The sequence below is a fragment of the Anomalospiza imberbis genome, chromosome 1 (genome assembly GCF_031753505.1).
Source record: "Anomalospiza imberbis isolate Cuckoo-Finch-1a 21T00152 chromosome 1, ASM3175350v1, whole genome shotgun sequence".
Lineage (NCBI taxonomy): Eukaryota > Metazoa > Chordata > Aves > Passeriformes > Viduidae > Anomalospiza > Anomalospiza imberbis.
This window is the reverse complement of record NC_089681.1, coordinates 90578284-90603732: the sequence shown is the minus strand read 5'-3', so window position 1 is coordinate 90603732 and position 25449 is coordinate 90578284. Positions and strand designations below refer to the sequence as shown.

At 39.6% G+C, this 25449-nt stretch overlaps 1 protein-coding gene across 2 annotated transcripts; it reads right to left on the bottom strand.

Moving 5' to 3' along the window:
- Positions 1–7173: 7173 nt before the first annotated feature.
- Positions 7174–23951, bottom strand: MCUR1 (mitochondrial calcium uniporter regulator 1). 2 transcript variants are annotated; one of them, XM_068199674.1, is made up of 9 exons: positions 23438–23951; positions 22288–22398; positions 20678–20781; positions 18464–18565; positions 17698–17739; positions 15947–16018; positions 11138–11191; positions 9833–9947; positions 7174–8646 (listed from the first exon to the last, which is right to left on the bottom strand). In XM_068199674.1, exons 1-9 carry the CDS (start codon positions 23676–23678, stop codon positions 8591–8593), a joined length of 897 nt encoding a protein of 298 aa, XP_068055775.1. In that variant the 5' UTR covers positions 23679–23951; the 3' UTR covers positions 7174–8590. The 2 variants fall into 2 exon arrangements, with proteins under 2 accessions (XP_068055775.1, XP_068055776.1); XM_068199675.1 differs by lacking the exon at positions 23438–23951 and adding an exon at positions 22522–22564.
- Positions 23952–25449: the final 1498 nt, after the last annotated feature.

Below are 25449 nucleotides of genomic sequence, written 5' to 3'. Positions count from 1 at the left end.
AATTATCCCAGTAGGAGATGGAATTTGAAGGACTCATCTGAGTGTGGGACTGAGTAAGGCATAAAGGCTGGCACTGGCCAGCTCTCCCAGCCCTATGCGGAGTGGAAAGCAAGGCAATCTTTTCCCTGGCAGTGCAGGTATTTTTCCCAGCAACAGAATTGCTGCACTGTGTGTGATGATTTGATGCTGACATAATGCTTCCATGTAACCTCTGAACATGGGAACTTCGGCACAGACCTGTTAAACCATCCTTGCCTACATAGCTGCTGTCCAAAATTGCCTCGTAACTTAGCAACTAACTTGCTCCTGCTATTGGTCCTAGGCCTTCTTTAATGTTACCATTTCTTGAGCTTTTCCCTTTCATTATCTGTATATATTTCAAGTATTCCTCCCCCCGAGGAGTGCTTCAAGAAGCAACTCACTTTTCTTGGTTTTGGTCTTTTATAGGCTAACTCTAATCTCTCTACAGAAATCTTATCAGCATGGCTACAGCTCATTGTCTTAGATCTATCACCACATCACTTAGCCCAGCTGTTACTTCAGTAATTAGCAAGGAACAATCAGCCTTTGGTCATTAGCAATCATGACCCAAACACAGTATGCTAGAGCAACCCAGGTAAAAGATCTAAAAACCAGCCAACCCCCATCACATGTTTAAGTCATGATTTTCACACCAAGTCTAATGCAGTTTAAATAAAACTTCACTTATTTTTAATAATGTGCTTCATCCCAGGACAGAAGAAAAGTACACAAAATAATGTTCCACTTTAATAGAATCAGAGAATGGTTAGGTTGGAAGGGACCTTAAAGATTGTCTGCTGCCAACACCCCTGGCATGGACAGGGACATCTTTCAGTAGACCAGGTTGCTTGGAGCCCCATCCAACCTTGAGCGCTTCCAGAGATGGGACATCCACAACTTCTCTGGGCAACCTGTGCCAGTGCATCCCTGTCCTCACAGTGAAGAAATTTCTGGGTTAACACAGTGCTACCAGCAATTACAGGAACAGGCAGCTACACTTGCTGCAAAGGCAGTTGTTGAGCAGCTGCCTGTCTCCATTGCTGGGATTTGTCCAAGAGCAAAGAGGAGCTGCATGCCCTAACCTTCATTAATGGACCAAAGAGACTGGCTTTGCTCGTGTTTTCTTTCACTGTTGCTACTGTCTTATCTATTTGGTATCTTAGATATTTATACAGTACACAGACTTCTAGCACCTTGCAATTCCTCCCCCCCCCCATATTTGTACCTGTTTATATGCAATCCAGTGGCTTGTTTTATTCAGAGATTTTTGAGTACCTTAGGGTCTTGTGGTTTTGCTGCATGTGGTGATGTAATAAGAGTGTACAAAAATATTTAAATTGCTACTTGAAATACAATTTGTACAAAAACTTAAACAAGCATCAATCAGAAGACTGATATGAAACCTCCATATAAATAAGCCTTTTAACTTCAGTCAGCAAGTAAAGCTTGCAAGGGAGCCTTTAGTCTATTTTAATGCATTGAACACTGTTTTATTAAGAAGTACATTAAATCTCTCATTAAGAACACACTGAAAAACAACCCCTGCCTCCTCCAAATCTCTCTACAACCTGGCATGGACAGGAAAGCTTAAAAACAGTATTGAAACTACAAATAGCATACCAAAAAATCCAAAAGAATTTATTAAATAACATATTGAAAATTTGAAAATAGGAACTGCAAATGAAAATGAGCTAAGAGTGCCCAAGTACAGACCTGTGATTTTTTTTTTCCTGCTAGGTAATAGTAGAAAAAGAAAATTCCTTTCAAAAAGCTGGCCTTTAAGTAAATGGAGATGAGGTTTCTATTGAATATTTGCCTTTCACAGTGAACATATTTTTGCTCTGTTAGCTGATGACTACCACTGTTTATCAGACATTCCCAGCCCTCCAGTTAGCTGCACCTTATGAATCACCAAATTTATAACTTGTCAGGTGTGGTCTGATACCTCAGGGCAAACTGGGACCCTGTTGCAAACAAGACACGTTAACTGCCTATGCAGCTCTGCTGACAATACGTTAAATGTGCTGAAGTCTTGGATGCATTTTTACTGTAGTAAAAAGAGAGAGTAATCTTAGAATAGCTTTTTTCAAGAGCTGTAGTTTGGGCATGCCCAAACCAGATTATTAAAAATGAGACAATTCACATACAGGAGCATGCTGCAATGCAGAGACTGGAAGGTGGCTAGAAGAATTAAAGAAATAAATCAACTCAGTTTTTTCTTAAACACTGTTCCTTTTTAGAGGGAATGAAAATACTAACATCTCTGTGATAATTTTCCTATAGACTTTTGGAAGTGTGAGCCGTATTTTGCACTTTCTCCCCCACCAATTTCCATACAGTTTGAGTTCCTCCTTAAAAAAACTTCTCAGAGCCCAGTCCTTCTGACTGGTGGTGCAATGTAACACATGAGACAAGGTAACTACATCAAAAAACCCACTGAACAAAAATGTAAAATCAATGTGCAAGATCCACACTAGGCATGTTTAGTCTCTTCTGAGCACCAGCAGAGGTGGCTTTTTTTTTATAGGCACATGCCTGTCACTCTATTTGGTCTCAAATGCTCAGTGAAGAGCTTGGTAGCTCAGACAAGAGGTGGTTAGGTTCTTGGCTTAGCTAGAGTCAAGGAACACAAGGGAACTCTTGCCTATAAATCATGAAGCAATGGAAGTGACTTCTTTTAAAACCTTGATATAAATTATTTGAAAAATCTCCTGCCACTATCTGGGTCTGGTTGTGGTAAGTAGCCTTTAAAAGGAGCTTCTGAAATGGCCTTTGTATTTATTCATTTCTTGCATCACTGTGAGAACTTTGTAAGTGTATAAAACATAGTATACTTTAGCCACAAGAAAACAGATTCTGGGCAAAGAGAGGAGAATGACTTGGAGTGACCCATTATTCTGGACAAAATCACAATTAACAGTGACACATTTAATAGCTGCCTATTCATGAAGTAACATGCATTCCCCACAGTCCTGCACAAGAGGACTACAGGGTTTCTAACAATGGAGAAAGACCAAAGCATGCTGGAGATTAAAGTGCAAGCAGTATAAATGCTGACTTTTCCCCTCATGCTGAGAAACCTGCCCTGCTTCCATTCCTGACCCCCCCCAGACAACTATTACTGTCTCTGTCGGTTCTGATGCAAACCCTGGAGCCCTGTATACAAGCTGGATTTGACCAAATTCAGTTGCTTGCTATAAATATGCCACTGTTATATTCATGTACCACACAGCTCTGTTTAAAGTTCTCACAGAACATGTGCCACTTCCCCGCAGGGAGAAAAAACAAACCACAATCAAAACAACACACCACCCTTCTTTTTTCCCTTCACTACATTTTTACTCATCCAACAAGACGGGACTGTTCACGAGTAGTATTACTCATGACTCAAGTCAAGCTGATATAACTTCAGAATACAACGAGGCACCTAATGAACTTCCAAGAGCTTGACAGGGTTCGTATGGGACGTGGGGTATTTGAAATATTACACCACACTGACATGCCTCATTATGGGGATAAACATTGGCCCAAAGTTGATATTTGCTGCAATGTTTTGTTACTTATTTCCAGTATTTTGTTTTCGATACCAGCTAGGCACCCTCCCAAGAAAACCAAAATCTTCTTCCTTGGAATGAGCAGACTTCAAAGGAGCACTATGCAAACACTGGCTATCTTCCTCTATGATCTCCATGCATGTTGAGGATCAGGGGTGACTGCTCTGACATAGAACATAAGCCTAAAAGAAAGAATCTACACTACTGCTTTACAATGTTTAGCAATAGGGTAAAAAATACGTTTTAAGCCAAAGGAAGCTTTCCTAACAAAGACACAGCAGGCCATCTATCTCCAAAGGAGCATGTATTTGTTTCCACTTAAAGTGACCCCCAAAACTCTAGGCACATATTTGATTGTAAATGAACTTTCTATTTAGAGACTAAAGGAAATGTATTGCTTATACAGAAATCTTTATTCAAAAATAAAAAAAACACCCCAACACCCAACAACAAAAAGCTCAACAAACACCCCTTTAAATTCAAGATCTATATAAATAAAGGAAAAACAATTTAAAAGAAAACATTATTATTTGAAACTAATAAATAATTTTCAAATATATTGAAACATTAAATTTTAATTTTACTGTGTACTTATTTCTTGAAAAGAGATTTCAAATAGAAGTTTTGTACAACAGTAAATTGTCTTGCAGAGTTCTGATAATTCTTAGAAATCATAATAAAGGTAGTTTACCTGATCCCTGCAAACTCAATGGGGAAATGCAAAAATAAGTCTTGCTCACATCTTGTAGTAGTTCAAGAGAGTTACATTAATTTACCTAACTCTGCAGATTTAAAAAAACCCAAAACCCCAAACCACATTAAAAACTTCACCAGTTTTCCTGTGCAAGGTCTGCAGATGGTAGCAAGAGTAAGAGGAGAAAAGTCCACTAAAGCAGTATGACTCAAAACATCTTGAAGGTACTGTTAATAGCTGCTTGGAGATAGGATTTCACCATTTTTGGAAAGGTCATTTAAGTGAACATTCACAACTAGTAGAAGTGTTATTCTAGTAAACCAAAACATTTGTGGTTAGTAAAATTGAAGCAGATTTTGTATCTACATTAAAAATATGTTTCCATTTGTCAGCTTGTGGTTATAAGTACAACTCTACAACATTCTGGGAAATGAATGATGCAACACTTCCAATAGAGAAGGGGCTAGACTGCGTGGGATTTAATAGTAAAAAAGTACTTGAAGCAAACAATTTATCTAATACATACCAGTGAAAGGGAGACTGCTCCCTTGCAGATTTTTACTGAGAACAAGAAGGAAAATAAAATAGACAAACTCAGGATACTCCCAGTAACATATCACAAGTAAACAGTTTTTTAAGAACTCTGGATCTCAATTTGTTCTGCAAAACACAAAGAAGTATTGGTGCAACTTAGGCTTTCCACCAAATGGAATGATTCTCAATTTCCTTCTCCAGAAAAAAATTATTTAAGAACATCCTGTCTTTGCTATGCAAATGGGGAAATTCACAGGAAAAACTCACAACTAGTGTTGGTATAGACAGACCCTTACTCTTACATGCTCACAATAGAAATGGACTTTTCTTGAAAGCAAATTAGGGCTGGAGCTCAGCTTCAGCTGGCATATTGACTTATAGAGGGGGCGTGAGAGATCTAACATTTCTGGATTTTTTTTCTTTTATTCTTTTTTATTTCTTTTTATGCCAGGCAGGAAATGAAGAGATACATGAGGTTAGGTCAGTTGGTCAGAGCATGGTGCTAATAATGCCACTGTTGTGGATTTGATCCCCATCCAGGCCATTCACCTAAGAGTTGGACTTGATGATCCTCGTGGGTCCCTTCCAGCTGCAAACATTCTGTGATTTCTGAACCAGTGGGGAGCTACTGCAGGTTTTCACAGCTGAAGTGGTTCTTCAGTAAAACAATCTCATTTATTTTTCATTTGCATCTTTTGACAGAGCTCTGAAAATTAAAAATCAAAGCAGAAAAATATCTCTGTACATTTAGAATTGCTCATGATTCCAATTAGACACAAAATATAGCATGATACAGAGTCTTACAGAAACAAATTTGGAAAACTGCCAACTTAGAGCTTTTATTTATGACTTTAGTAATCATTTGACTCTCAACATTCAAGAGCTGTGCATTTGCATCCCAGAAAGCCAATTGCATCCTGGCTGTATCAAAAGCAGCATGGCCAGCAGGGCAAGGGAGGCGATTCTGCCACTCTGCTCTGGTGAGACCAAACCTGAAGTGCTGCACCCACCTTCTCGGGTCCCAAAATAAGATGGACATAGGCCTGCTCAAGCAAATCCAGAGGCCAGGAAGATGCTCAGAGGGCTGGAGCACCTCTCCTATGAAAGGATGAGAGATGGGGCTGATCAGTCTGGAGAAGAGAAGGCTCTGGAGAGACCGTATAGCACCTTCCAGTACCTGAGGAGGGGCTACAATGAAAGCTGGAGAGAGACTTTGTACCAAGGCATGTAGTGACAGGACAAGGGGTGACAGCTTTAAACTCAAAGAGCATCAGTTTAGATGAGGCATTAGTAAAATGTTCTTTACTGTGAGGGTGGTGGTGCACTGGGATAGGCTGACCAGAGAAGCTGTGGATGTCCCATGCCTGGCAGTGTCCAACGCCAGGTTGGATGGGGCTTTGAGCAACCTGGTCTAGGAAAGGTGTCCCTGCCCATGGGAGAGGAGGTGGAACAAGATGATCTTTAAGGTCCCTTCCAACCCAAACCATTCCATTATTCTGTAACAGGTTCTTGCCTGTACCAAAATGCTCATTCCTTGTGTTTAAATCTCTTTGTCAGATTTGTGTCTGGAAATATATGGAGGGATTTTCTAAACTTTTGGAAAGCCAAAAAATACATGTGATATATATGATGAGACACTGTTAAAAAGAGTAAATGAGAGAAGAATTTGTGTGCATGCACACAGACTGGGAATAAAAAGCTTTTACACAACCCTTGAACACTTTATGGACTAGGAGATAATAATTATGTTCTATTTATAGTGTATTTTTCCTGAATGACATATTGACTTTATTCCTTGCTCAAACACCAAGAAATGCTGGTTTGCTGACACTTTGGCAATTCCAAGATGCTGGCACTCTATAATCTTTCACTTCCGCCTTCCACCTGCCCTAAACAGAAATTTATTTGCACAGTATCTGTTTTTAGCAGGATAGACCCTATGTTTAAAATTAGTTTAAAACACTTATTTTAGCAACTATTTGTCAGCTGCACAAGCCTGCAGGCCAACATGTACTGATTTCATGGACATATATAGAACCATCTGCCTTCGGAAGATACGACCAAGAGCAAAGTCATTTTAAAAACTGAATTATTGCTTGTCTAATTTGAGAAGGTGTCAAATCCTGTAACTTAGTATAAAAAAAAATTTAAACAAAAAAGTGAAGTTCTTGAGTATAAATGCGTTAATTTAGAGAGGCTGTTACGTCTACAATAATAATTTTCCTTATGTTATTTCTCTTCAGTGTCTTGGAGGGGCTGTTGACTTTGCAAATTTTAGTTTAAAAGACTTGCTATGAGCAGTGACTTACCTTCAACCAAAGAGACCATTTTCAAACCAAAAAGTTGCTTTTATAATGAAAACACATCATATTCTATGAAATATTCAAAATTCTTTATTTCAGGCCAGTATAATATTGTTACAGGCATCCATCTCTTCCTTTCAACTTGCACACGATCAAAGTTGGCACTTCCAACCACAAAAATGTTAAATGGTTATTACAGTACAGGCACAAAGTAGCCAAAAAGCTTTACTTTCATTAAGCAAAGCCATTATTGTGCTCCAACAGCATTTATCACCAGTGCATAAACAAAGCTCCCCTCCTAAGAGCAAGCAGGAAAGGGAAATTTCCCTTAAGTGAAGAAACACAGATGGCAGCTCTGCTACTAGAACAGTCATTTCATCAGTGGAAGAATGACAGATACCTGGATACACTGGACATCTTTCTTCACTGCTTTCAGTGGCACTTCCTGATTTACATGGGTTTAACATCTTTACAGTTGTTCACTACTGCTTCAATTATTACAATCACTATCAGAGTTCCACATTTGAAGAATCAACACGATTTTAAAGAAATGAAACAATAAAAGCCTCAGAAGACTGTTGGTACTGTAGTTCTCTTGCCTAAAAGAGCCTGCTTCATTTAAAATTTCTTTCCTTTCTAGAAGCATCAATTCCCTTTCATCAAGAAGGCAGCACCTGAGACAATTTGTATCACCTAATGACAAATTAACGTGACTAGTGTATGTTACTGCATTTCCAACTTCCAGTTACAGTGGTAAGGTAAGCAAATAGCATATGGAATGAGTATCAGATACTTACATCTACCAAAGGCAAGTTAGTCACAAAAATCTCTACAAATACCTTACAAACAAACTAGCAGCAAACACTGCTGTCTTTACACAGGACTCATGTTCATGAACACAACTGACTGGGCAGCCATCTGGAAAAAAAAGCTGATAGCTATGTTACAAAAATAGCCAAACAAATATTTGATCATAGTAACAGTAAGAAAAAGTGTTAGAGGGAGGGAAGTGAGTATGATTCAGTTAGCACAAACTCCACTTACACAAGAGTGCCTCCAAGCCACAGAACACGTAGCTTCAGTTTTACAGTAATAATAAATACTTCATGTCAACACACGCAACTGAGTCTGGCCAACGTGTCTAAGCAGGCAATGGAATATAATTCCATTGATTTTCTCTACAGCATGCAGGCCCACTCCATTGTCAGGAATGCCAGTCTTTGCCTACACAAAGGCAGCAGCAGGTGCCCTGCAGCTCAGAACGGAGGGAAACGGCAGAAGTGCTTCTGTCAGAGGTAAAGTTCAATGTTGGCATGGTATGTGCACAGTTTATTTTTAGGCACGTCTTTGGTTACATTCCCAACACAGTCTGCTATATAAAATAATAAATAAAACAGTCAAGGTTTGGTTAAAAATTCAGGTAAAGATTAAAAGCTTCTTTTCAGAATCTCAGGCAAAGAAGTCCCTTTTAAATTAATGTTTTGTTATATCCATAAACGATAAAATCCCAGTGCTACAGTAAGGCATGTAAATACTGAACCTGAAAGAAAATAAAGATGGAAGGAAAATGGCATTAATATTGACATTAAATCAATATCTCTCAAACATCTCTTCAGAAAGCTATATACACATCTTACTACAATACTAAAAGTTCAATGACTTCCCCACCCCCATGTGAGAGATTAAGTTTTTCATTTACAACAAACCATTTCAAGGTAGGAAGAGTATAAAAATGACAAATAAAAAGGAGGGGGGGAAAAAATGCTGGAAAACTATCAAAAGGCTGAAAGAAACCCTTACTTGCTTACCATTTCAAAAAGGTAAATATAGCAAGTTACAGATGTAAAACAAGTAAATAAATAATGGAATTAATAAAACACAGTCAAGTATTTAACAAACAAATGAACAAAAGCCATTTTTAACGAGGCTTATCAGTTTTACATTTTAAAAATTTCTACTGAAATGAAATCAAATTTTTATTTCAAGACATACACACGAAATATTTTTGCCTTTGTTTGCAACAGGAACCCTCCAAACACAATACAAATTATTTTAAATTATTTTTTCTGTCATGTAGAGTTCAACTTGTTTTTGAGTAGGAAAGGTAAGGAAAAGATTTTCCTCTCATTTTAATAAAGCACCTTTTATTTTTCATTTTATTGGTTGTCTCTAAATGATATGTCTGAAATACAGTACTATTAGGCTTATGTGACTGTACTTTGGACAAAGCCCACTGTGAAAAAATAATCTGAAAATCTAAATCAGAATAATTTTCTACTGAAAACGTCATTTAATCATACTGCACACTCAGTAGTAAAATGTCAAAATATTAAGGTTACCTAGGGCAATAATGTAGGCACACATATATAGTATTTTCTCCAAGCATTTGTGTAAACACGCAAGTTTAAAGAATATGTGGCCTTGAACAGTCAGAAACACTGAAATGTTCCTTTTTGCACATAGATCTCCATCAGATGGATGAAGGAATCCTAGTAATGCATGCAGCAGACTGCTTAGTCAGGCACAGAACTTTTTGGTCCTTGTTAACAGGAAGTCTTTTAGATTTCTCACACACATTGTTATTAATAGTATAAAGGACAAAAACCTGAAAAAAGCCCATGCAAAATAAAGTTGTGAATCACAGGAAACTTCTTCTGGGTTAGGTACAGAAACATTTAACAATGTTTGGCAGTTTCACCATCAGAGACAACCACCAGATTGCTTACCTGCTAAGTATTTAATATTATCAAGCTTGTGTGATTCGAGCATTGTTTTCAGATCCGCAACTTCTGTGTCTATTTTTCTGTCTGTTTGGGTCAGAGCTCGGTCTTGTTGTGCATGCTAGAAAGCCAAGCAACAAAATGATGCAATTTGAACACTTCCTAGTTTATTTAGAAATTTAACACATTCCTACAAGTTGTATTTTTGCTTCCTCTTTAAATACGTATTAATTTGCATTCTTACAGAAGTTACAGAATATTCTGAGTCAGAAGGGATTCACAAGGATCATAAGTCCAACTCTGCAGTGAATGGCCTGTACAGGGATGGAGCCCACAACCTTGGCATTATTAGCATCATGCTCTAACCAACTGAGCTAATACAGACCTTATTCAAAGACAACAAGTTCCTTCTTAGCTGATTGTATCCAAGGAACTGAATAATTTGGTGAACTCAGGAAATTTATGTGATTACATGTTCCTTAAAACGTAATCTAGAAACTGGCAGAACTGGATGCCTTCTTATCTCAATCTAACAGCAAAAACATTAACTTCAATCTGTCATTCAGCCTACTGACTAAAGTCACTGCTCAATTGTAAGGGCTACTGAGAAGCCTAAGAGCCTCTCTTGACAAAGTCATACTGGAACAGAGAGATTCATGGATCTTAAGAAAAATTGAGAATTGGTCTTGTGTTGTAGAAAAGCATGTCTTTGTCTTGCAATGAGTTTTACCACAAAATCAGCTACAAATTCAGAATTTGATTATGACAGAAGACAGGGCTTCTGCTAAAAAAATATGGGATAAAATTATTACTCAGAAGAGACTGAAAAATCCAACAAGAGACTGAAAAATCCAACTTGTAAACTAAGAACAACAGCTGCTGAGTTGCTGATAGTTTCAAATCAGCACTACTGAAACACTGTGAATCAGTCAATGATTTAGTGCTAGATGACTTCCTAGGGATAATTCAGGAAACAAAGAGAAGTAGTAGTGCTTGGTAAAAACCTCTAAAACAAAGGCAAATCAGTGTAGCAATGAGTTTCTCTCTAAACATGGGGGAAAGAATTAAATTTACACTGTGAGTGGAATTTAATCTACAGAAAATACTACATGCATGAGGTTTCAAAACAAAGTGACTACTGAACAGCTCATACATACATGCAGAGAGTATAATAATATACATGAAGGTCTTTTTATTCTGTAGACACTTAAGTGTCTACATAAGGACATCACCAGGTCCAAAAAGGATACAAGGTCTATAACACAAGTACAAAAAAATTTGCTGTGTAATGATCAGCTACTAAGTTCTTACCAATTCCACTATTTCTGTCCTCATTTCAAGTAGTTTTCTTTCATTAAGTGAATACTAGAAGGAGGAAAAAAAAAAGGTAAACACAATATTATCTTTAAACTTTTTTCTTTTTTTCCCCACTTAAAAGCATGTTTCTTTGTTTCCAAATTACATAGAACATATAATCTGGACAAGATTGTTGTCTGACAGCACTTGGGAGACAGCATTGTACGGCACCTGCTTGTCCTTTCAAAAAGCATACTTCAAAAATGTGAAGTGCAACAAGTTCTTCAGACACTCATCTTCCACAAAATCTGTATATATTATTAAGCAGCTGGAAGAGAGGCTGGCAGATTTGCATTTCTGAAAAGCAAGGACCTATGACTCTAAACAGTAACTCTGGAACAGTTGACTAATCCACTGAGCATACAAGCACAATCAAGACTGAACCATCTGCTACCTTCAGGAAGGGGAGAACACTTAAATCACATCAAACTTAGCTATCAACGAAATGTTTAGCCAGCACCATATGCACTCACAATTTGAATTGTTCTGATCTCTGTCATTTCATGGTATATTTGTTAAAACCAGAAAATTTGTATTGCACATGAAGCCTTTTGTTTGTGGATCATCACAAACTGGTGTCTTATTTTTAAATTATGGCTATTTGGGTTCAAGGAAAAGTTAAATCCAAAATAAGGAAGCATACCTTTAAAGCAATACCTTTCTGACTCATGAACAGGCTTGATTTACCTTGACATTTATAATGGTTCCTGCCCCACTACTGGAGCAATTAAATTATTCATAGACAACTGATAAAGCACCAGTTTCCAGTGAAGAGTACTAAGGTCATCAGGCACCCATCTCAGAATCCTGAGTTAAACAGCAATAACCTTATCTATTGACATTCCCACATGGAAAGTCACCTTATTTTTCCTTCACTCTGGAAGCTTATTTAACATTAAAATCAGATTAATCTACATAAATGCTTCAGCACTGAAAAGCTTTCCTTAAACATCTAGAGCTCTGTTTGGACTTTTGACTGATCTCAAGTTGAAGTTAAAAGACAGTAGGCTGCTACAAATGTAGAAAATTACATAAAGACAAATAACAGCATGTCTACAATTAATGGAGTCACTAGATTCTGAAAAATGAAGACAGGGATAAAAAACCAGAAATTCGGACATTTTATATAAATCCCCATTTTTGAAAGTGTCAGAATGGCAGAATATTTATAAAATAATCTAAAAAAATATGTTATGGTAGAAATGCAAGAATTGGACCTCACATTGAGGAATTGATCACTATCAAAAGAATCACGAGAAGTAAAATAATTTTATGGACTGAAATAGTTCATCTGTTTAAATAGATGCAGTTAGCCAAATACACATCTTCTGAATGATTTATATTCTACAAGCTTCTTTCTGGATGTTTCTTTAAGTTTTGCTTTGTGTTTAGAACTCTCTGTGTCAGACTCAAGGATTTTACTCTTAGGTTTAAGACAGTGAAATTGGCCTTTTACTGCAAGCCATCATCACATCTGTAACAACATAAACATAGTGCATAAAAAAAAGAAGGAAGGACAAGGCTAAACCTCTTGCTCTGAAATTCAACAAGGAGATTTCCCCTTAAGTCTACATTTTTCACAGTGCAGGAAAAATTCAATTTTGTCAGATACATCTTGGGTTTTTTAACAGCAAGCTTAGAGGCATTGTAATGCATGAACACATGAATATATATAAATTTTTGTACTGTACTTCAAGTTTTTAAATCACATCTGTACACTGAAGACAAATCACAACATAAAGAGATGTGCACTAAGCAGTGTAGGATTCTCTAAGAAATAAAGCAGAAGAGACTATACAATAATAAACTATAAAAAATAAAAGATAAAGAATTTATCTAGAATTTGAAATATTAAACACTGCCAACATCAGTGTAGGCAAACTAAGAAATTCTCTTTCAGCACTTACTCCACAGAAAAGGGAAGGGTAAAAACATTTTACTTATTGCTTCAAGTTAAAACAATTAAAACTTCAGACAATTCTCTTCTGAAAAGTAAGAATGAAGAATACACGGTAACCTTCAATTATCCTTAGTTTTTTTTTTTTCCTCAGAAAGCTGGATATTCAGTCCTTAGTCACATTACAATTGAAGTAAATATAATAATGATGCTGTGCCTACTACAGACAATACTGGATTACAACTTCCCCCCAACCCAGCATATGTGCTACAACCTGCTCCCCATTCAGCTGCCTTTTATCTCTTCTGTTCATGCATTGCAGAGCTGGCAATTAAATGGTGGGATGGGGGAGGTAAAAAAAAGAGCAGTTTCCATATAAACTATGAAATTATAGTTGCACAACAGACTACAAAGTTGGTCAACGTTTTTAAGGAAAAGTTGACATAAACTTTTCGCACGATGCCAGCGCCTCCATGAAAATATACTTTTTAAAATAATTGCTGTGAGATGTGATCAGGAACAGAGCAGAGCAGGCCCAAACTTAGTAACTAAGGAAAGAACTTTATTAAACTACTACTACTATAAAAACTACAAACACTAAATCCTGGATGAAGACTTTCTAAAACACCCCTCCTCCTCCCACCTAATTCCTAAACAAACTCAACAGTGAGACACCACCCAGGATCCTGATCAAGTTGCCACCCTTCAGATATTCGAATACTCAGTCTTTCAAGGGAGACAGGAGTCTCTCTTGTGCCACAGACTCCCCAGGAAACACAATTGCCACCCTTGTGTTTCCATGTCACACATGGCAATCGCCCGAAGAAAATTTGCCATGGTGACACTCTCCTTCCATGTCACAGTGCTCTCACCACCGTGCATGGACAGACTGCTCATAGGGCTCCTTTAAGGATGCTTTGCCGTGGACCAAAAGAGACAACAGTTCAGTTTCTCATTTTGGGACTACAGTCCCCCCCATTTTCCCCTGGGGCTGAGGGTCCAAGAACAGAGGTCCTCTTCTCCTCTTCTTCTTCCTTGAAGATAGAGGGCTTCTCCACACCTTCTCTCTACTCCTCTGCTGGTGATCACTGAAACAGGTCTCCTGGCACACCAACGCACCACCCTAAGTGCAGCTTCTGTTAGGAGAATTTGGTTCAGTCTATGGCTAACAAGAGAAGTCCAGCCACAAGCCACTCCATCATCTCCTTCCAACTCGAGAATTTCTTTTTCCATCATCTCGGATCCCAGACTGTCTCTCTTCTACTTCAAATCAAGGAGGAGTAATATTTTACAAAGCCCTCGTTTCTCAGGAAGGGGTTAAAAGCTCAGACTCCCTGGACGGCTGATATCTCTGCCCAGCAGCCGACTCCCAAGGCCAAGGCTGGGCGCCTTCCCCCCCCCCCTTCTCCTCCGCGCCGGCAAAGTTACAGGTGCCGTCCGGACTCTCTATCTCTTCCCTCTGGGGGGGGGGATGACAAAGACATCTCCGCTTCTCTCCACCCTTCCGTCCACAGGAGCTGGCTCGGTTCCAGTCCTTCTACCCCTCGGCTCACCTCGACCAGGCCTCATGGCTTCCCCTCCCCCACCCAGCCCCATGGCTGGGCAGGGGAGGTCTGCACAGCACCTTGACCGGAACCAAAGAGAGCGAGCTCTTGGGAGTTCTTGCTTTTAACCCCCTGTGTTCTCAGAGGCGTATCCCTATCTTCAGTGGTCACTTCAGGTGCCAATATCCAAACTTGACCACTGATTGGTTTGACCCAACTTCCTGAAGAAAAAAAAAAATCACTTCCATGTCAAACCACGACAGCTTGCCTTTCCTGGGGGGCAAAATAAAGTTATCACTGCTGCAGTGGTTTCATATAAGTTTTGTAAGCCCAAATTATTGCAAAGCTTATCGTATACACAATGACTACATTTCATATGATGTTTTTTTAAAACATTAGCATGAAGTATTAAGCTTTAAACAAGAAGTCTACCTGCTCAAATTGTACTTTATTCAAGCACCTACTATGGGCTAACAGACTTTTAGTCATTATATTGAGTCACCAACACAGCTGTTACCTAAACTAATCACTCACTACTTCTAGGGGCACACACAGAGAAGACAAATGGTATCTACTTGAACAGTTCTTATTGCCTGGATTGAAGATAAGTATTATGTCCTTATAACACACCTAGGAATAAGGACTGAGAAAGAAATAACAATAATTTAGAAAAAGTCATTAAAGGATCCTTCCATTTAGAAGATGCCATTTCATTGAGATCCTAAAAGCTACTGAAAAAAAGAATCTAAGAGAACAGAACTCTAGAGTGCTATGCATAATGCAAGAACTCATTAATCTTCTAATTTTACATCTACATTACCCTAATTTAAGATTACATTAATTCAGATCTACCAGGTATTTCAAAGCTCAAAAGCAATATGAACCAGGATAACTTACAATAAAAAAAAATTACAATTAGTTCCACAATAGGTACTTTCTGACAAACTAGATACAGGGAAATGAAACATCTCCAATGATGACTCAAGAAAATTTGTTAGTAATATTAAGTGTGTAAATAGAGAAAGAGATATAAAGTAGAAAACCCTCTAGGCAGCTAGTCAGCATATTAGATTAAATATCTAATATATTTAATTGTAATGTGTTAATCCTGATAGTAAAACAACATCAAAACAGGTAAGACATACAGACCCAAACATGGGACCTTGCATATACCAGCATAAGGACGAGTAACTTGGATTAATACCATCTTGAAGCTGAGTGATACTATAGGTTAGTAGGAAAGTGCTCTTTGGGTAATATGCTCTTACCCAAATTTGGAGATTTCTCAGTGTTGAGATGTTTCTAGAAGTAATTAAAACTTACCAGTTCTTTTACTCTGCTCTTCTCCAGGTTTAGGTTTAACTTGTTATCTGCACGAACTTTGGTAATTTCATCCTAATGGGAAAAATTGATAAACAGCAAGCAAGATTTTCTGTTTTATCATAAGCAGAAAGAATTGGGCAAATACATTTTATCTTTATTTTCATATCTCATGAATATGAGCTTCTCTCCAATTAATGTATATAATTTTCAGAAGTATTAAGTATTTATATTCTTCACCTGGGAAGCATGACATTCTATATTATGAACTGGATCTCAAAATCAAAAACTAAAAATTACTTTTAACCCTGAGAACAGCACTTAACTGAGAGCACATCCTTCTGTAAATGCAGAGAACATTTCATATATTCTGTAACTCTCTCTAGTATCTAGAAACCCATGTCTGGCTACACCTGTAAGTTGGATTTCTTCCATGAAGCAATCTTGATGCTCAAAATAACATTCAAAGCAGTTTCTCACCTTCCAGTGTAAAAGAAAATCTGTTTCTAAAGACTACATCTGGAATTTTCAGAAAAAGCTATAGACATTTGAAAAATCAGGAAACGTTTACTGCATTTTTAAACATCTAACTTTTTAAAACTACTATTAAGTTGTACACTTGCATTTGACTTTATCAATAGCTATGAGTCCTGCTTTTCCTGGTGACAGCTGCCATTTTAATGCAACCTCCTGGCAGGAATTCCACCCAGCTGACAGTTTGTCATGTGGCAAACTGCTGATCAGATGAATATGTGGGAGAAACAAAAGATTGCTGATGTTCTGGGAGATTCTACTGCTAGAACCAAGCAGGCATTTCTCAAGTAGGCCAATCCCAACTCATTAGATTTGCTTTAAAAATAATTAGACTCAATTTCTGTGTTTGAATTTTGAACTTTAATTGATTTATCATTAGTTGTCATTTCAACAAAATACACCACAGTTTAATAAACCAAAAAATAAAAATTTTCCTTGAAGATGTACATTGTGTCTTTTCGTATGAGCAAGTATATAACAACATGCCCTTGTGAGAATTGAATTTACAATCAAAACTAAAATATAAAGACTTCTAGCTTTTAAGAAAAGATGACTCAGATCCTTGATGCTCTACCAGGGGATTACACTAACTCATTCACATGCAACTAAAACCATAAAATAAGTTACAATTCAAAAATTAGATGCCAAATGTATTTTAAAACAGAGTAAGCTTTCTACACAACCTGTTTTCTTGCAATGGCCATTTGCTCCCAAACAAATGGGACCAAACATAATGGTCCCAAACTTGGTGGCCTTAAAAAGCCATTAAAATTCTGGACAGGTAACAGGAAAGTCTTCAGAGAAAAAAAGAAACAAAAAAACCCACTAAACCAGACAATCAAAGCCCACAACTAGTAAGTACTGTGATTTTAAATGTATGCTGCATCTTTAATGTACAGGCAGCCCTAAATGCAGAACTTCACTCAGCCTTAACCGTGACATGGCAGCTACTTTCTGAATTGGAATTAGGGACAGAAAAATATCTGTTATATTTTGGTTCATCTCTTGTGCTAGTCAGTTTCCTGTCCCCATAAATGAAGTATGCATGAAAGTGCCATTGCTGCAGACCGCAGTGTACTGTCAACAGTAATTTCAGTATCACATGTATCGTAACAATTAAACACAGCTTAGAAAATAAAATTCTGAAAGTAGCATTTCTTATTTTTTCCAGCTAATTAGACAGGTGTTACATGTTTAATTATATTGATCCGGTATCTTACCGTGACTTGCTTTTTTATCTGTTGGAGTTCAAGTTTTATTTTCTGTGAAAGTACGAAAAAATTTTAGACTTTATTACTGTATATAAAACCACACTATCTAGAAATCTACTGAATTTGCATCATCAGTAACAGTGACTATAATCCATAATATGAAAAGTCAGGCAAACCAAGCACTATTCTATGTCCTTGGTATGTGTATAGATGAATACACATGCATATTTACTCAGTACTGTGCCCTTCCAAACAACAGCACAAGGCAGAAATCAGCAGTGTCCCACTGGCTGCCGTCCTAACGCAGCCCAGAGGCTGCTGGCTGCTTTGGCCATAAGGGCTCATCATGGGCTCATGGTCCACCTGGTGTCCACCAGGTCTGCCCTGCCAAGCTGCTTTCCATTTGGTCACCCTCAGCCTGTCCTGGTGCCTGAGCGTATTCCCCAGGGGCACAACTGGGCATTTCCATTTGTTCAGCTTCATGTGATTCCTGTCATCCCATTTTCCCAGCTTGTTGATGTCCCCATGAATGGCAGCACAACTGCCTGGTGTATCAGCAGCTGCTCCCAGTTTTGGATCATCTGCAGACTTGCTGAAGGTGCCCTCTGCTCTGTTCCATCAACAAGGTCATTAATGAAGGTGCCAAACCATCCCAGCCCCAGTCATCTCCTTTGGTACAAGGATGGTAAAATAATGATGCTTTTCTATATAATTATTGGGGAAAAAAAAAAAAAGCAAGTTCTAGAGTAGAACTTTCCAAGACAGAAATTTTTACCTCATTTTCTGAACGGAGTGCTGAAAATTCACTTTTTTCCAAAATAATCATGTCCTTTTTCACACCAGCAATATGGGACATTACTTGCTGAAGTGCAATTTCCTTTAAAAGAAGGAAGAACCTCAGAACACATCACAACTATAATACTTTTCTTAATCTGTGCCTACAAATACAAAAGAAAATTTTGGTACCCTGAAATTTTTAATTCAGCAATTTCAGATTGATTATTCAAGTTCCAGAAAGAAAGACAGAGTGACAGTGACAAAATAAACAAGTTAGGCTCAAATGCTGGTAATATCTGACAAAATTGGCAGTGCTAACAAAGATCAGAATAATTCAATTATTAGCCTAGGAAACATTTGCTTCCAAGTCGTCAAATTCTTAAGCTAGCAAAGGCATTAGGGAGAGCTGTCTCTGAGCCAAATGAGGAAAGCTGGCCTTCAGACCAAAATTCCTCAGTGCAACCATACTCTTTTGTAGTTACCTCCTTTTCTGCCTCTCCCTGCAAGGAAGTCTTTGCCTCACTGCTCAGAATCACGCACTGATGCTTTGAATTGCTCTTCTCAGTCCGTTACACTGAACTGACAGAAGACAAACAAGAATTCTCTGCAACTTTCAAGGAAGGAAGTCTGTAGGCATTGCTCTAGATCCTACACTACCCACACATGCAAGTAGGAACTGTCTTCTCTACTAGATATCTTCCTTAATAAGTAGTCCCTTGCTTTTGGTTCTGGACTAAGATCCCTACAAATCTGACACAGTACTCTAACTTCAGTTTTGTCACAAAATGCAATTCTACCTTGCAGCATTTTATTTCTAAATAGCATCTAAAGATGCCTCTCCAGGCTACCTGACCACAAGACTGAAAAAAATGGGTCAGTATTCTGGACATACTACAAAAAATCTACAGAAGGAGTACTGCATGGACACCTCTTTTCTTACTCCTCAGTGTCGCCAGATTGCTCTTGTTCTCTCTTCTCCTCAGTGGACTCAGCAAACAGAAACCAGAATCTTCCATATTCTCTGTCTTCTTCATGCCTATACATACACACACATGTAAATCTGTTTTTCCCTAAGGTTTTATCTAACCAAGGTAATACTTTGATAATAGCTCATCCACAACATTCCAAATCCTTCTTCAAATTCTTTGTTCTCTTTCTGAAGAAGCCCTTGTGCAATCAAAGACTATAGGGAAGTACAAATTTACCATGTGGCCCAGTGTTGATGGCACACACACTTCCCGAGCTGCCATACAAACATACACATTGCATTTTAATGGCAGAAAGTCACCTGAGGGTCAAATCTAACAGTCTCAGAAAATATCTACCATCAGTAGCAACATTATATTCAACACAAAACAACTTTCATTCAAAAAAAGCTAGGCACAGAAGAAGGCTGAAACTGCTTGCTGTAAAATACAACTAACCATGGGAGACAAGACCGTTTAACGTGGCCTTCCCTGAGTGACTATGGAACAAATTCAGCACAAGAGGAAGACTGTAGGTTTACCTACAACCTAAAAGCTAGGAAGATTGGCTAGAAACCTCCCTGCGTGGAAAGTGTCACAAAATCCACTTTTGCAGTATCCCACTTTTTAATGAGACCTTCTTCTGCCAAGACTGTTACACTCCAGAGACAGCAGCTGCTGTTTTCTCAAGTCTCAAGACAGCAGCCTGGTTACAATGAAACAAGTTGCAGCTTGTGCTCGGAAGGTGACCTGGGCCTGTGAACCCCGGGCTCACAGAGCAGCCCCAGGGGGTTGTATTTCAGCTCAATTCTAATACAACATAAATGTCACAGTGAGACATAGAGAAAAATAAAAAAGTACTACATAACAGGGTGGTAAAAAACTGAGGGGCTCTGTTACAAATCTACAAAATGATACATGTAGAAATTCAAATCCATGCATCGAATGCCTCTAAGCCTTCTCAGTAACTCTGTGTCATGTTACTGTAAGGTTGAAACTAAAAAACTACTTGTGGTTTGCACACCAACTCACAGTACTAAAATCTCAAGGTCCATCACAACACTGTGGCAACTATCTGATAAACTCAAGACAAAATGAACCAGTCAACAGATATAGCGGAGTGTTTGCTCTTCACCTTCAAACTTTTAAAATGCAGTGTATAACAGTAATAAATAGCAACGCATATTTCATTAGCAGGCATACAAAGTTTTAATTCACTTTAACCCCAACATTGCCTCTGATCTAACCTGCTGTACTTTGGTGACCATGTCCTTGTAAATCATATCCAGGTTGGTGTTCATGATTTTCACTAATGCAGATACAATGACCTCCGACTGCTGAGTAGTGAACCCTAAGCGAAACAAAGGGCAACAGTCAGAGAGAGATCCAAATCTGGACAGTTTACAGAAATGCCACTTGCTGATAGTCAGCACCAAATTACAACAAATGTCAGTTATGAAAGATAATAAAACACAGAACTCTTGATCCAGCACTAACAAAAGAACACAGTCAGTACCTGCAAGTTTCCCCACCCCAAAACTATTTCTGCAACATAGGATGACTGCTTCCATAGTACAGCACTATTATACTAACAGCAGGATAAACAGGGAGTTTTCCAGAGTTCTTGTGGAATATCACCTCTCACATGTGGTTGATAAACAGGGAGTTTTCCAGAGTTATTGTGGAATATCACCTCTCACATGTGGTTACTTCCATGAGCAAGCAAGAATTCTGACTCTGAAAAGCAGATACTTCATTACACTACAAAACCTCAGTGCCACTGAAGATGTACAAAACTCAACAACTAAAACCACAGCCAACTGTCCTGATTTTAGGTCTACCAGCTTCTGAGGGCCTATTAGAAACTTTTTGAACTGAATATATTGGAAACTATACTAAAACACTGTCCCTAAAAATACCTTCATCTTTTCCACCCTCAAAATGTAGGAGTAAAAATGTCACGAACAAGAGTTAATCATTATGAAAAGAAACACTTGCAAAACCGTGATTACTTCAAACTCACTAGCAGTTCAGCATCAGCAAGCACAGCTGAGAGCAAGTAACTTTCAGTAGCTGAGCTGATATAAAAGTTTACTACCCTTAAAAGGCTCCCTCTACCTTTATCTCTCCTCCTGACACTCTCATCTGTGCTCACTCAACTGATCCAGGAGCTCATTAAACTAGTATGTCAGAATACCAAACACGAAAAAGAGCTGGAGAGTTTCCTGAGAAGTTCCTAGCCCATAGAAAAAGAAGAAACCACCTGGTAGGGGAAGGGGACTAGGACCTCTCCATTTTAGGAATGGAGAGCTGTTGCAAGTCACTTCAGCTGTACTGAGCTTCACCTTAGGGTACCTCTCCCACCTCAGCACTGAATTCAAAATAATCAATTCCCTCATCTATATTTTAGCATAATACTATTTTTAAAGTATTCTATGCTCCATCCTAAAAGCTGCACTGTACAAAGTAGTCCATATTCCATCCAATTGTAACACATTGGTGCACATTCAAGGTGTAATATACTCAATATGAAGGAATCCATTTAAAGCATTTTAAACCACTGCCTTGAAGAATCTAGGGTTCTTTGCTCTCATTTCTTAAAATTTCGTTTTTTCTTAGCATTTTTAAGTACCAACAGGGTAAAAATCATTCCAAACAAAGTTATATAAGCTCACTATTTCCTTTTTGAAGCCAAAGAAAACCCCATATGTCCCTACCTAGTATATAGATAAACCTCCAAAAAATCCATAAAAATCAAGGTGTAATGCTGCATGTCAAGGAAAAGTAACAAACTTTGTAAACTAAAAAACCACTCATAGAAGCCATTAAAAATAGCTACTTGTTTGAAACAAATTACCTTTTTCTTCCAAGAGGCATACCAACGCATGAGTGTCAAAATAAAGCCTCCTATTTCCCAGTAAGGAAATACTCTCTTTGCTTTGTAAAGATGACACAGAGATGCTTACATCTAGGAAAAAAAAAAAGTTATTTCTTAAGAAATAATATTTTATCAATATGTTTTCTTTCCAGGAGTTTCCTTACTACCTGGAAAAATTTTCACTTATGACAAAACAGTTTGTGTTGAGAGTACCACAGCTTGCTTGAAAGTGAAAAAACATCTGATCAATAAGTTCTATGTGCAAGAGCTGGAAAACAGGACACTACGCTACTGCTCTCCTTACAAGAGCTCTCCATCTTTCCAATGTTCTGGAAAAAACCCCTCCAGTTGACAGGGTCCTGCATCTGTTCCTTTACTGGAATCACCTCAGCAGGTGGGACCTGTGAGCACTTCAAAGCTGTAGGGCTAAATCCACACACTCTGTCCCTTCTTTGTTAAAGAAGTGAACTTTCATCACTTGCCATTTAGGGAAAAAGTAATCACTCACAATTTGCCATTTTCTGTTTTTGCAGAGAATACTTTAAACACTGAAAGCCAATCTAAGACAGTGCGTTGTTTCCACTGAGATGTGTAGTGTATAAACTACCCTGATAGAATGAACGTGAGGTGGGGCATGAGCTGAACTGCCAAGAGGCAGCATATAAAATCAACTAGGTTGGAAAAGACCTTTGCGATCATCGAGTCCAACCTCTGACCGACCGAACACCACTCTGTGAACCAGACCATGGCACTGAGTGCCACGTCCTTAAACACCCCTAGGAACAGTGACTCCACCACCTCCCGGGGCGGCCCAGTCCACAGTCCACTCGCCTTTTCTGTGAAGAAATTCTTCCAAATGTCCAACCTAAACCTCTCCGGCACAGCCCGAGGCTACGTCCTCTTATCCTGTCGCTGGTTGTCTCAGCCAAGAGGCCGACCTGCACTTTGCTACAGCCCCGTTTCGAGTACTTGTAGCGAGCGCTAAGGTCCCCCCTGAGCCGCCTTTTCTCCAGGCTAAACGCAGCCACCTCCCTCAGCTGCTCTGCATGGACCTGCGCCGCAGACCCTTCCCCACCGCCGGTGCCCGAACTCTCTGTGCTCTCAGGACGCCCCATTCCCACGGGCTCACCCCGCTCCCCGCGGTGCCGCTGGCTCCTCCCGCCGCTCCTGCCGCCCCTTCCCCACACGGCGCCGCCGCCGGGGCCCGGCCGCGCTGCGGGCGGGCACCGCCAGTCGCCGAGGCAGCGGCGCGCGGGGGACGCGGGCGCGCGGCCGTCACGTGAGGCGCCGTCCGAGGCGCGCGGCCGCGGCCGCAACAGCAGCAGCAGCGCGCGCCCCCCGCCGCTCGCGGCCGCCTGGGCCCCGGCCATGGCCGCGCCACCTGGTCCCGACGGCGGGAAAGGGGAGGGGAAGGAGGGAAACCGCCGCTGCCGTCGCCACTACTGGGCTGCCATCGCCGAGAACACGCCGCCCCGGCGGCTCATTTCCGCCACAGGCGCCGTCCCGCTTCCGCCTCCGGGACGCAGCCAAACACGGCAGGTGACGCCGCCAGCGACGGCGATTGATTTTACGACTCACGGGGCGGCCGCGCCGAGAAGAGCGGCGCGGGCGGGCCGGGTTCCCGCGGGGCGGGGCTAGCGAGGGCGGCGGGCTCGATGCGGTGGAGACAGACGCTCCCCGGTCACAGAACCGTGAAATCGTGGGATCATGGGATCGGCAAGGCTGGAAGAGACCTTTGAGATCATCTAGTCTGAAAGGAACGAGGGGCTTGTCTTTACAATCAAGCTGTGGATCTGCTGGTAAATAAACTAGATTCTGAGAGATAAAAGAAACAATGGGAAGGATTCTACTGATTGATAAATGGAATGAGAGATTTGTCTTTACAAACTGTAGGTCTGCTGATGAATGAAATTGATTACTGAGAGATGAAAGAAACAATGGGAAAAAACCATAAATTCCATAAGGAATTCCACTAATTGACACAAGGAAAAGACAAAAGGCGGTTGTTGTACATTGGAAGGGGGTCTTTGGTATTCGGCGTTTCAGGGAATCTGTAGCTCTCAAGTACCTCAGCCTATGGGGAAAGAGAGAGGGAAATACAGATGGGAAATTATGATAAAAAGGAGGCAGAGTCCTCCAAAAATTTGAAAGACCCCAGGGGAAATGCCCCATGATCTCTCCCTTTATTCGAATAAAGTAACAGGACTCCTCTGTCTCCTTTTTGGACATAAACCTCTGGTATTTGTGGATTAATTTTCCTGACATGTCCTACTGTCAGCGCAACACTGCTGCTGTAACCCCTAAACCGCTAATCCAGACAAACAATTTCAGACAGAACTTGTCACTTTGCAATGGGCCTGAGATTTCGGGGCTTGAAGATATTAACCAAGTAATTCCCAGGGTTGGGCATCTTGGTGGGTCTGGAGCCTTAACAACTGAACAGGTGCCCTAAGCACTAGAGTGGGCCAGGTGTGCTGTTTATTTGATTCTGCTAAAGATGCAGGTTTCTTGCAAATACAGGAAAAGGTGTTTTTTTCCCTTATGTACTGTTGTTAAGACACATTACTTAATAGTTGAGGAAATTAATAGGAGAAGAAGTTGGTTCATCCCACTGCCATTTTCTCCAGGCAGCACTTATTTCAGAGCAAGTTGATATTTTTCTGTTAGATAATACTTCACAGAAAAAAGCATGTGGCACCTTTTCTTCTTCCTAGTAGAATCAATAATTACAGCAAATTAGCATGCAGATGGCATCATTTGGGTGTATCTATATAAACACAAAGGTGGGTGACCCACCATGGCTCATGGCAGTGTCACAGCAGCACAGTAGTGTCTCTGCAGCTGAGACTGCTAGTACACAAGGCCAGCAGGTCTTTAGCAGCACTCCCTTCCAGCTGCTGTGGTGATAAAGCAGAACAGTAGAAGCCCTTGGTGTTTTTACAAAACAAACTATAAATATTACTTCTGCTATCAGAGAGATATCATACTTGCAGACTGCATGAACAGCCATTTCTTAAACCACTTGCACTGTTGATGGTCAGGGACATCAGTGGGCCGACTCACACAGCCATGTTTGTTTTCATTGTAAGTAAAAGCAGAAATATGCCTAATAAGTTCACTGCATCTGCTTGGCTGTTCCAT

What these genes read in the sequence shown, in the direction of transcription:
- MCUR1 (XM_068199674.1), bottom strand. Translation starts at nt 23,678, where the DNA reads ATGGCCGGGGCCCAGGCGGCCGCGAGCGGCGGGGGGCGCGCGCTGCTG. An exon ending in TGGTCACCAAAGTACAGCAG is followed by an intron (nt 18,566 to 20,677) that starts GTTAGATCAGAG and finishes CTTCTTTTAAAG; the next exon opens with GAAATTGCACTTCAGCAAGT. An exon ending in AGAGCAGAGTAAAAGAACTG is followed by an intron (nt 11,192 to 15,946) that starts GTAAGTTTTAAT and finishes TCCTCCTTCTAG; the next exon opens with TATTCACTTAATGAAAGAAA.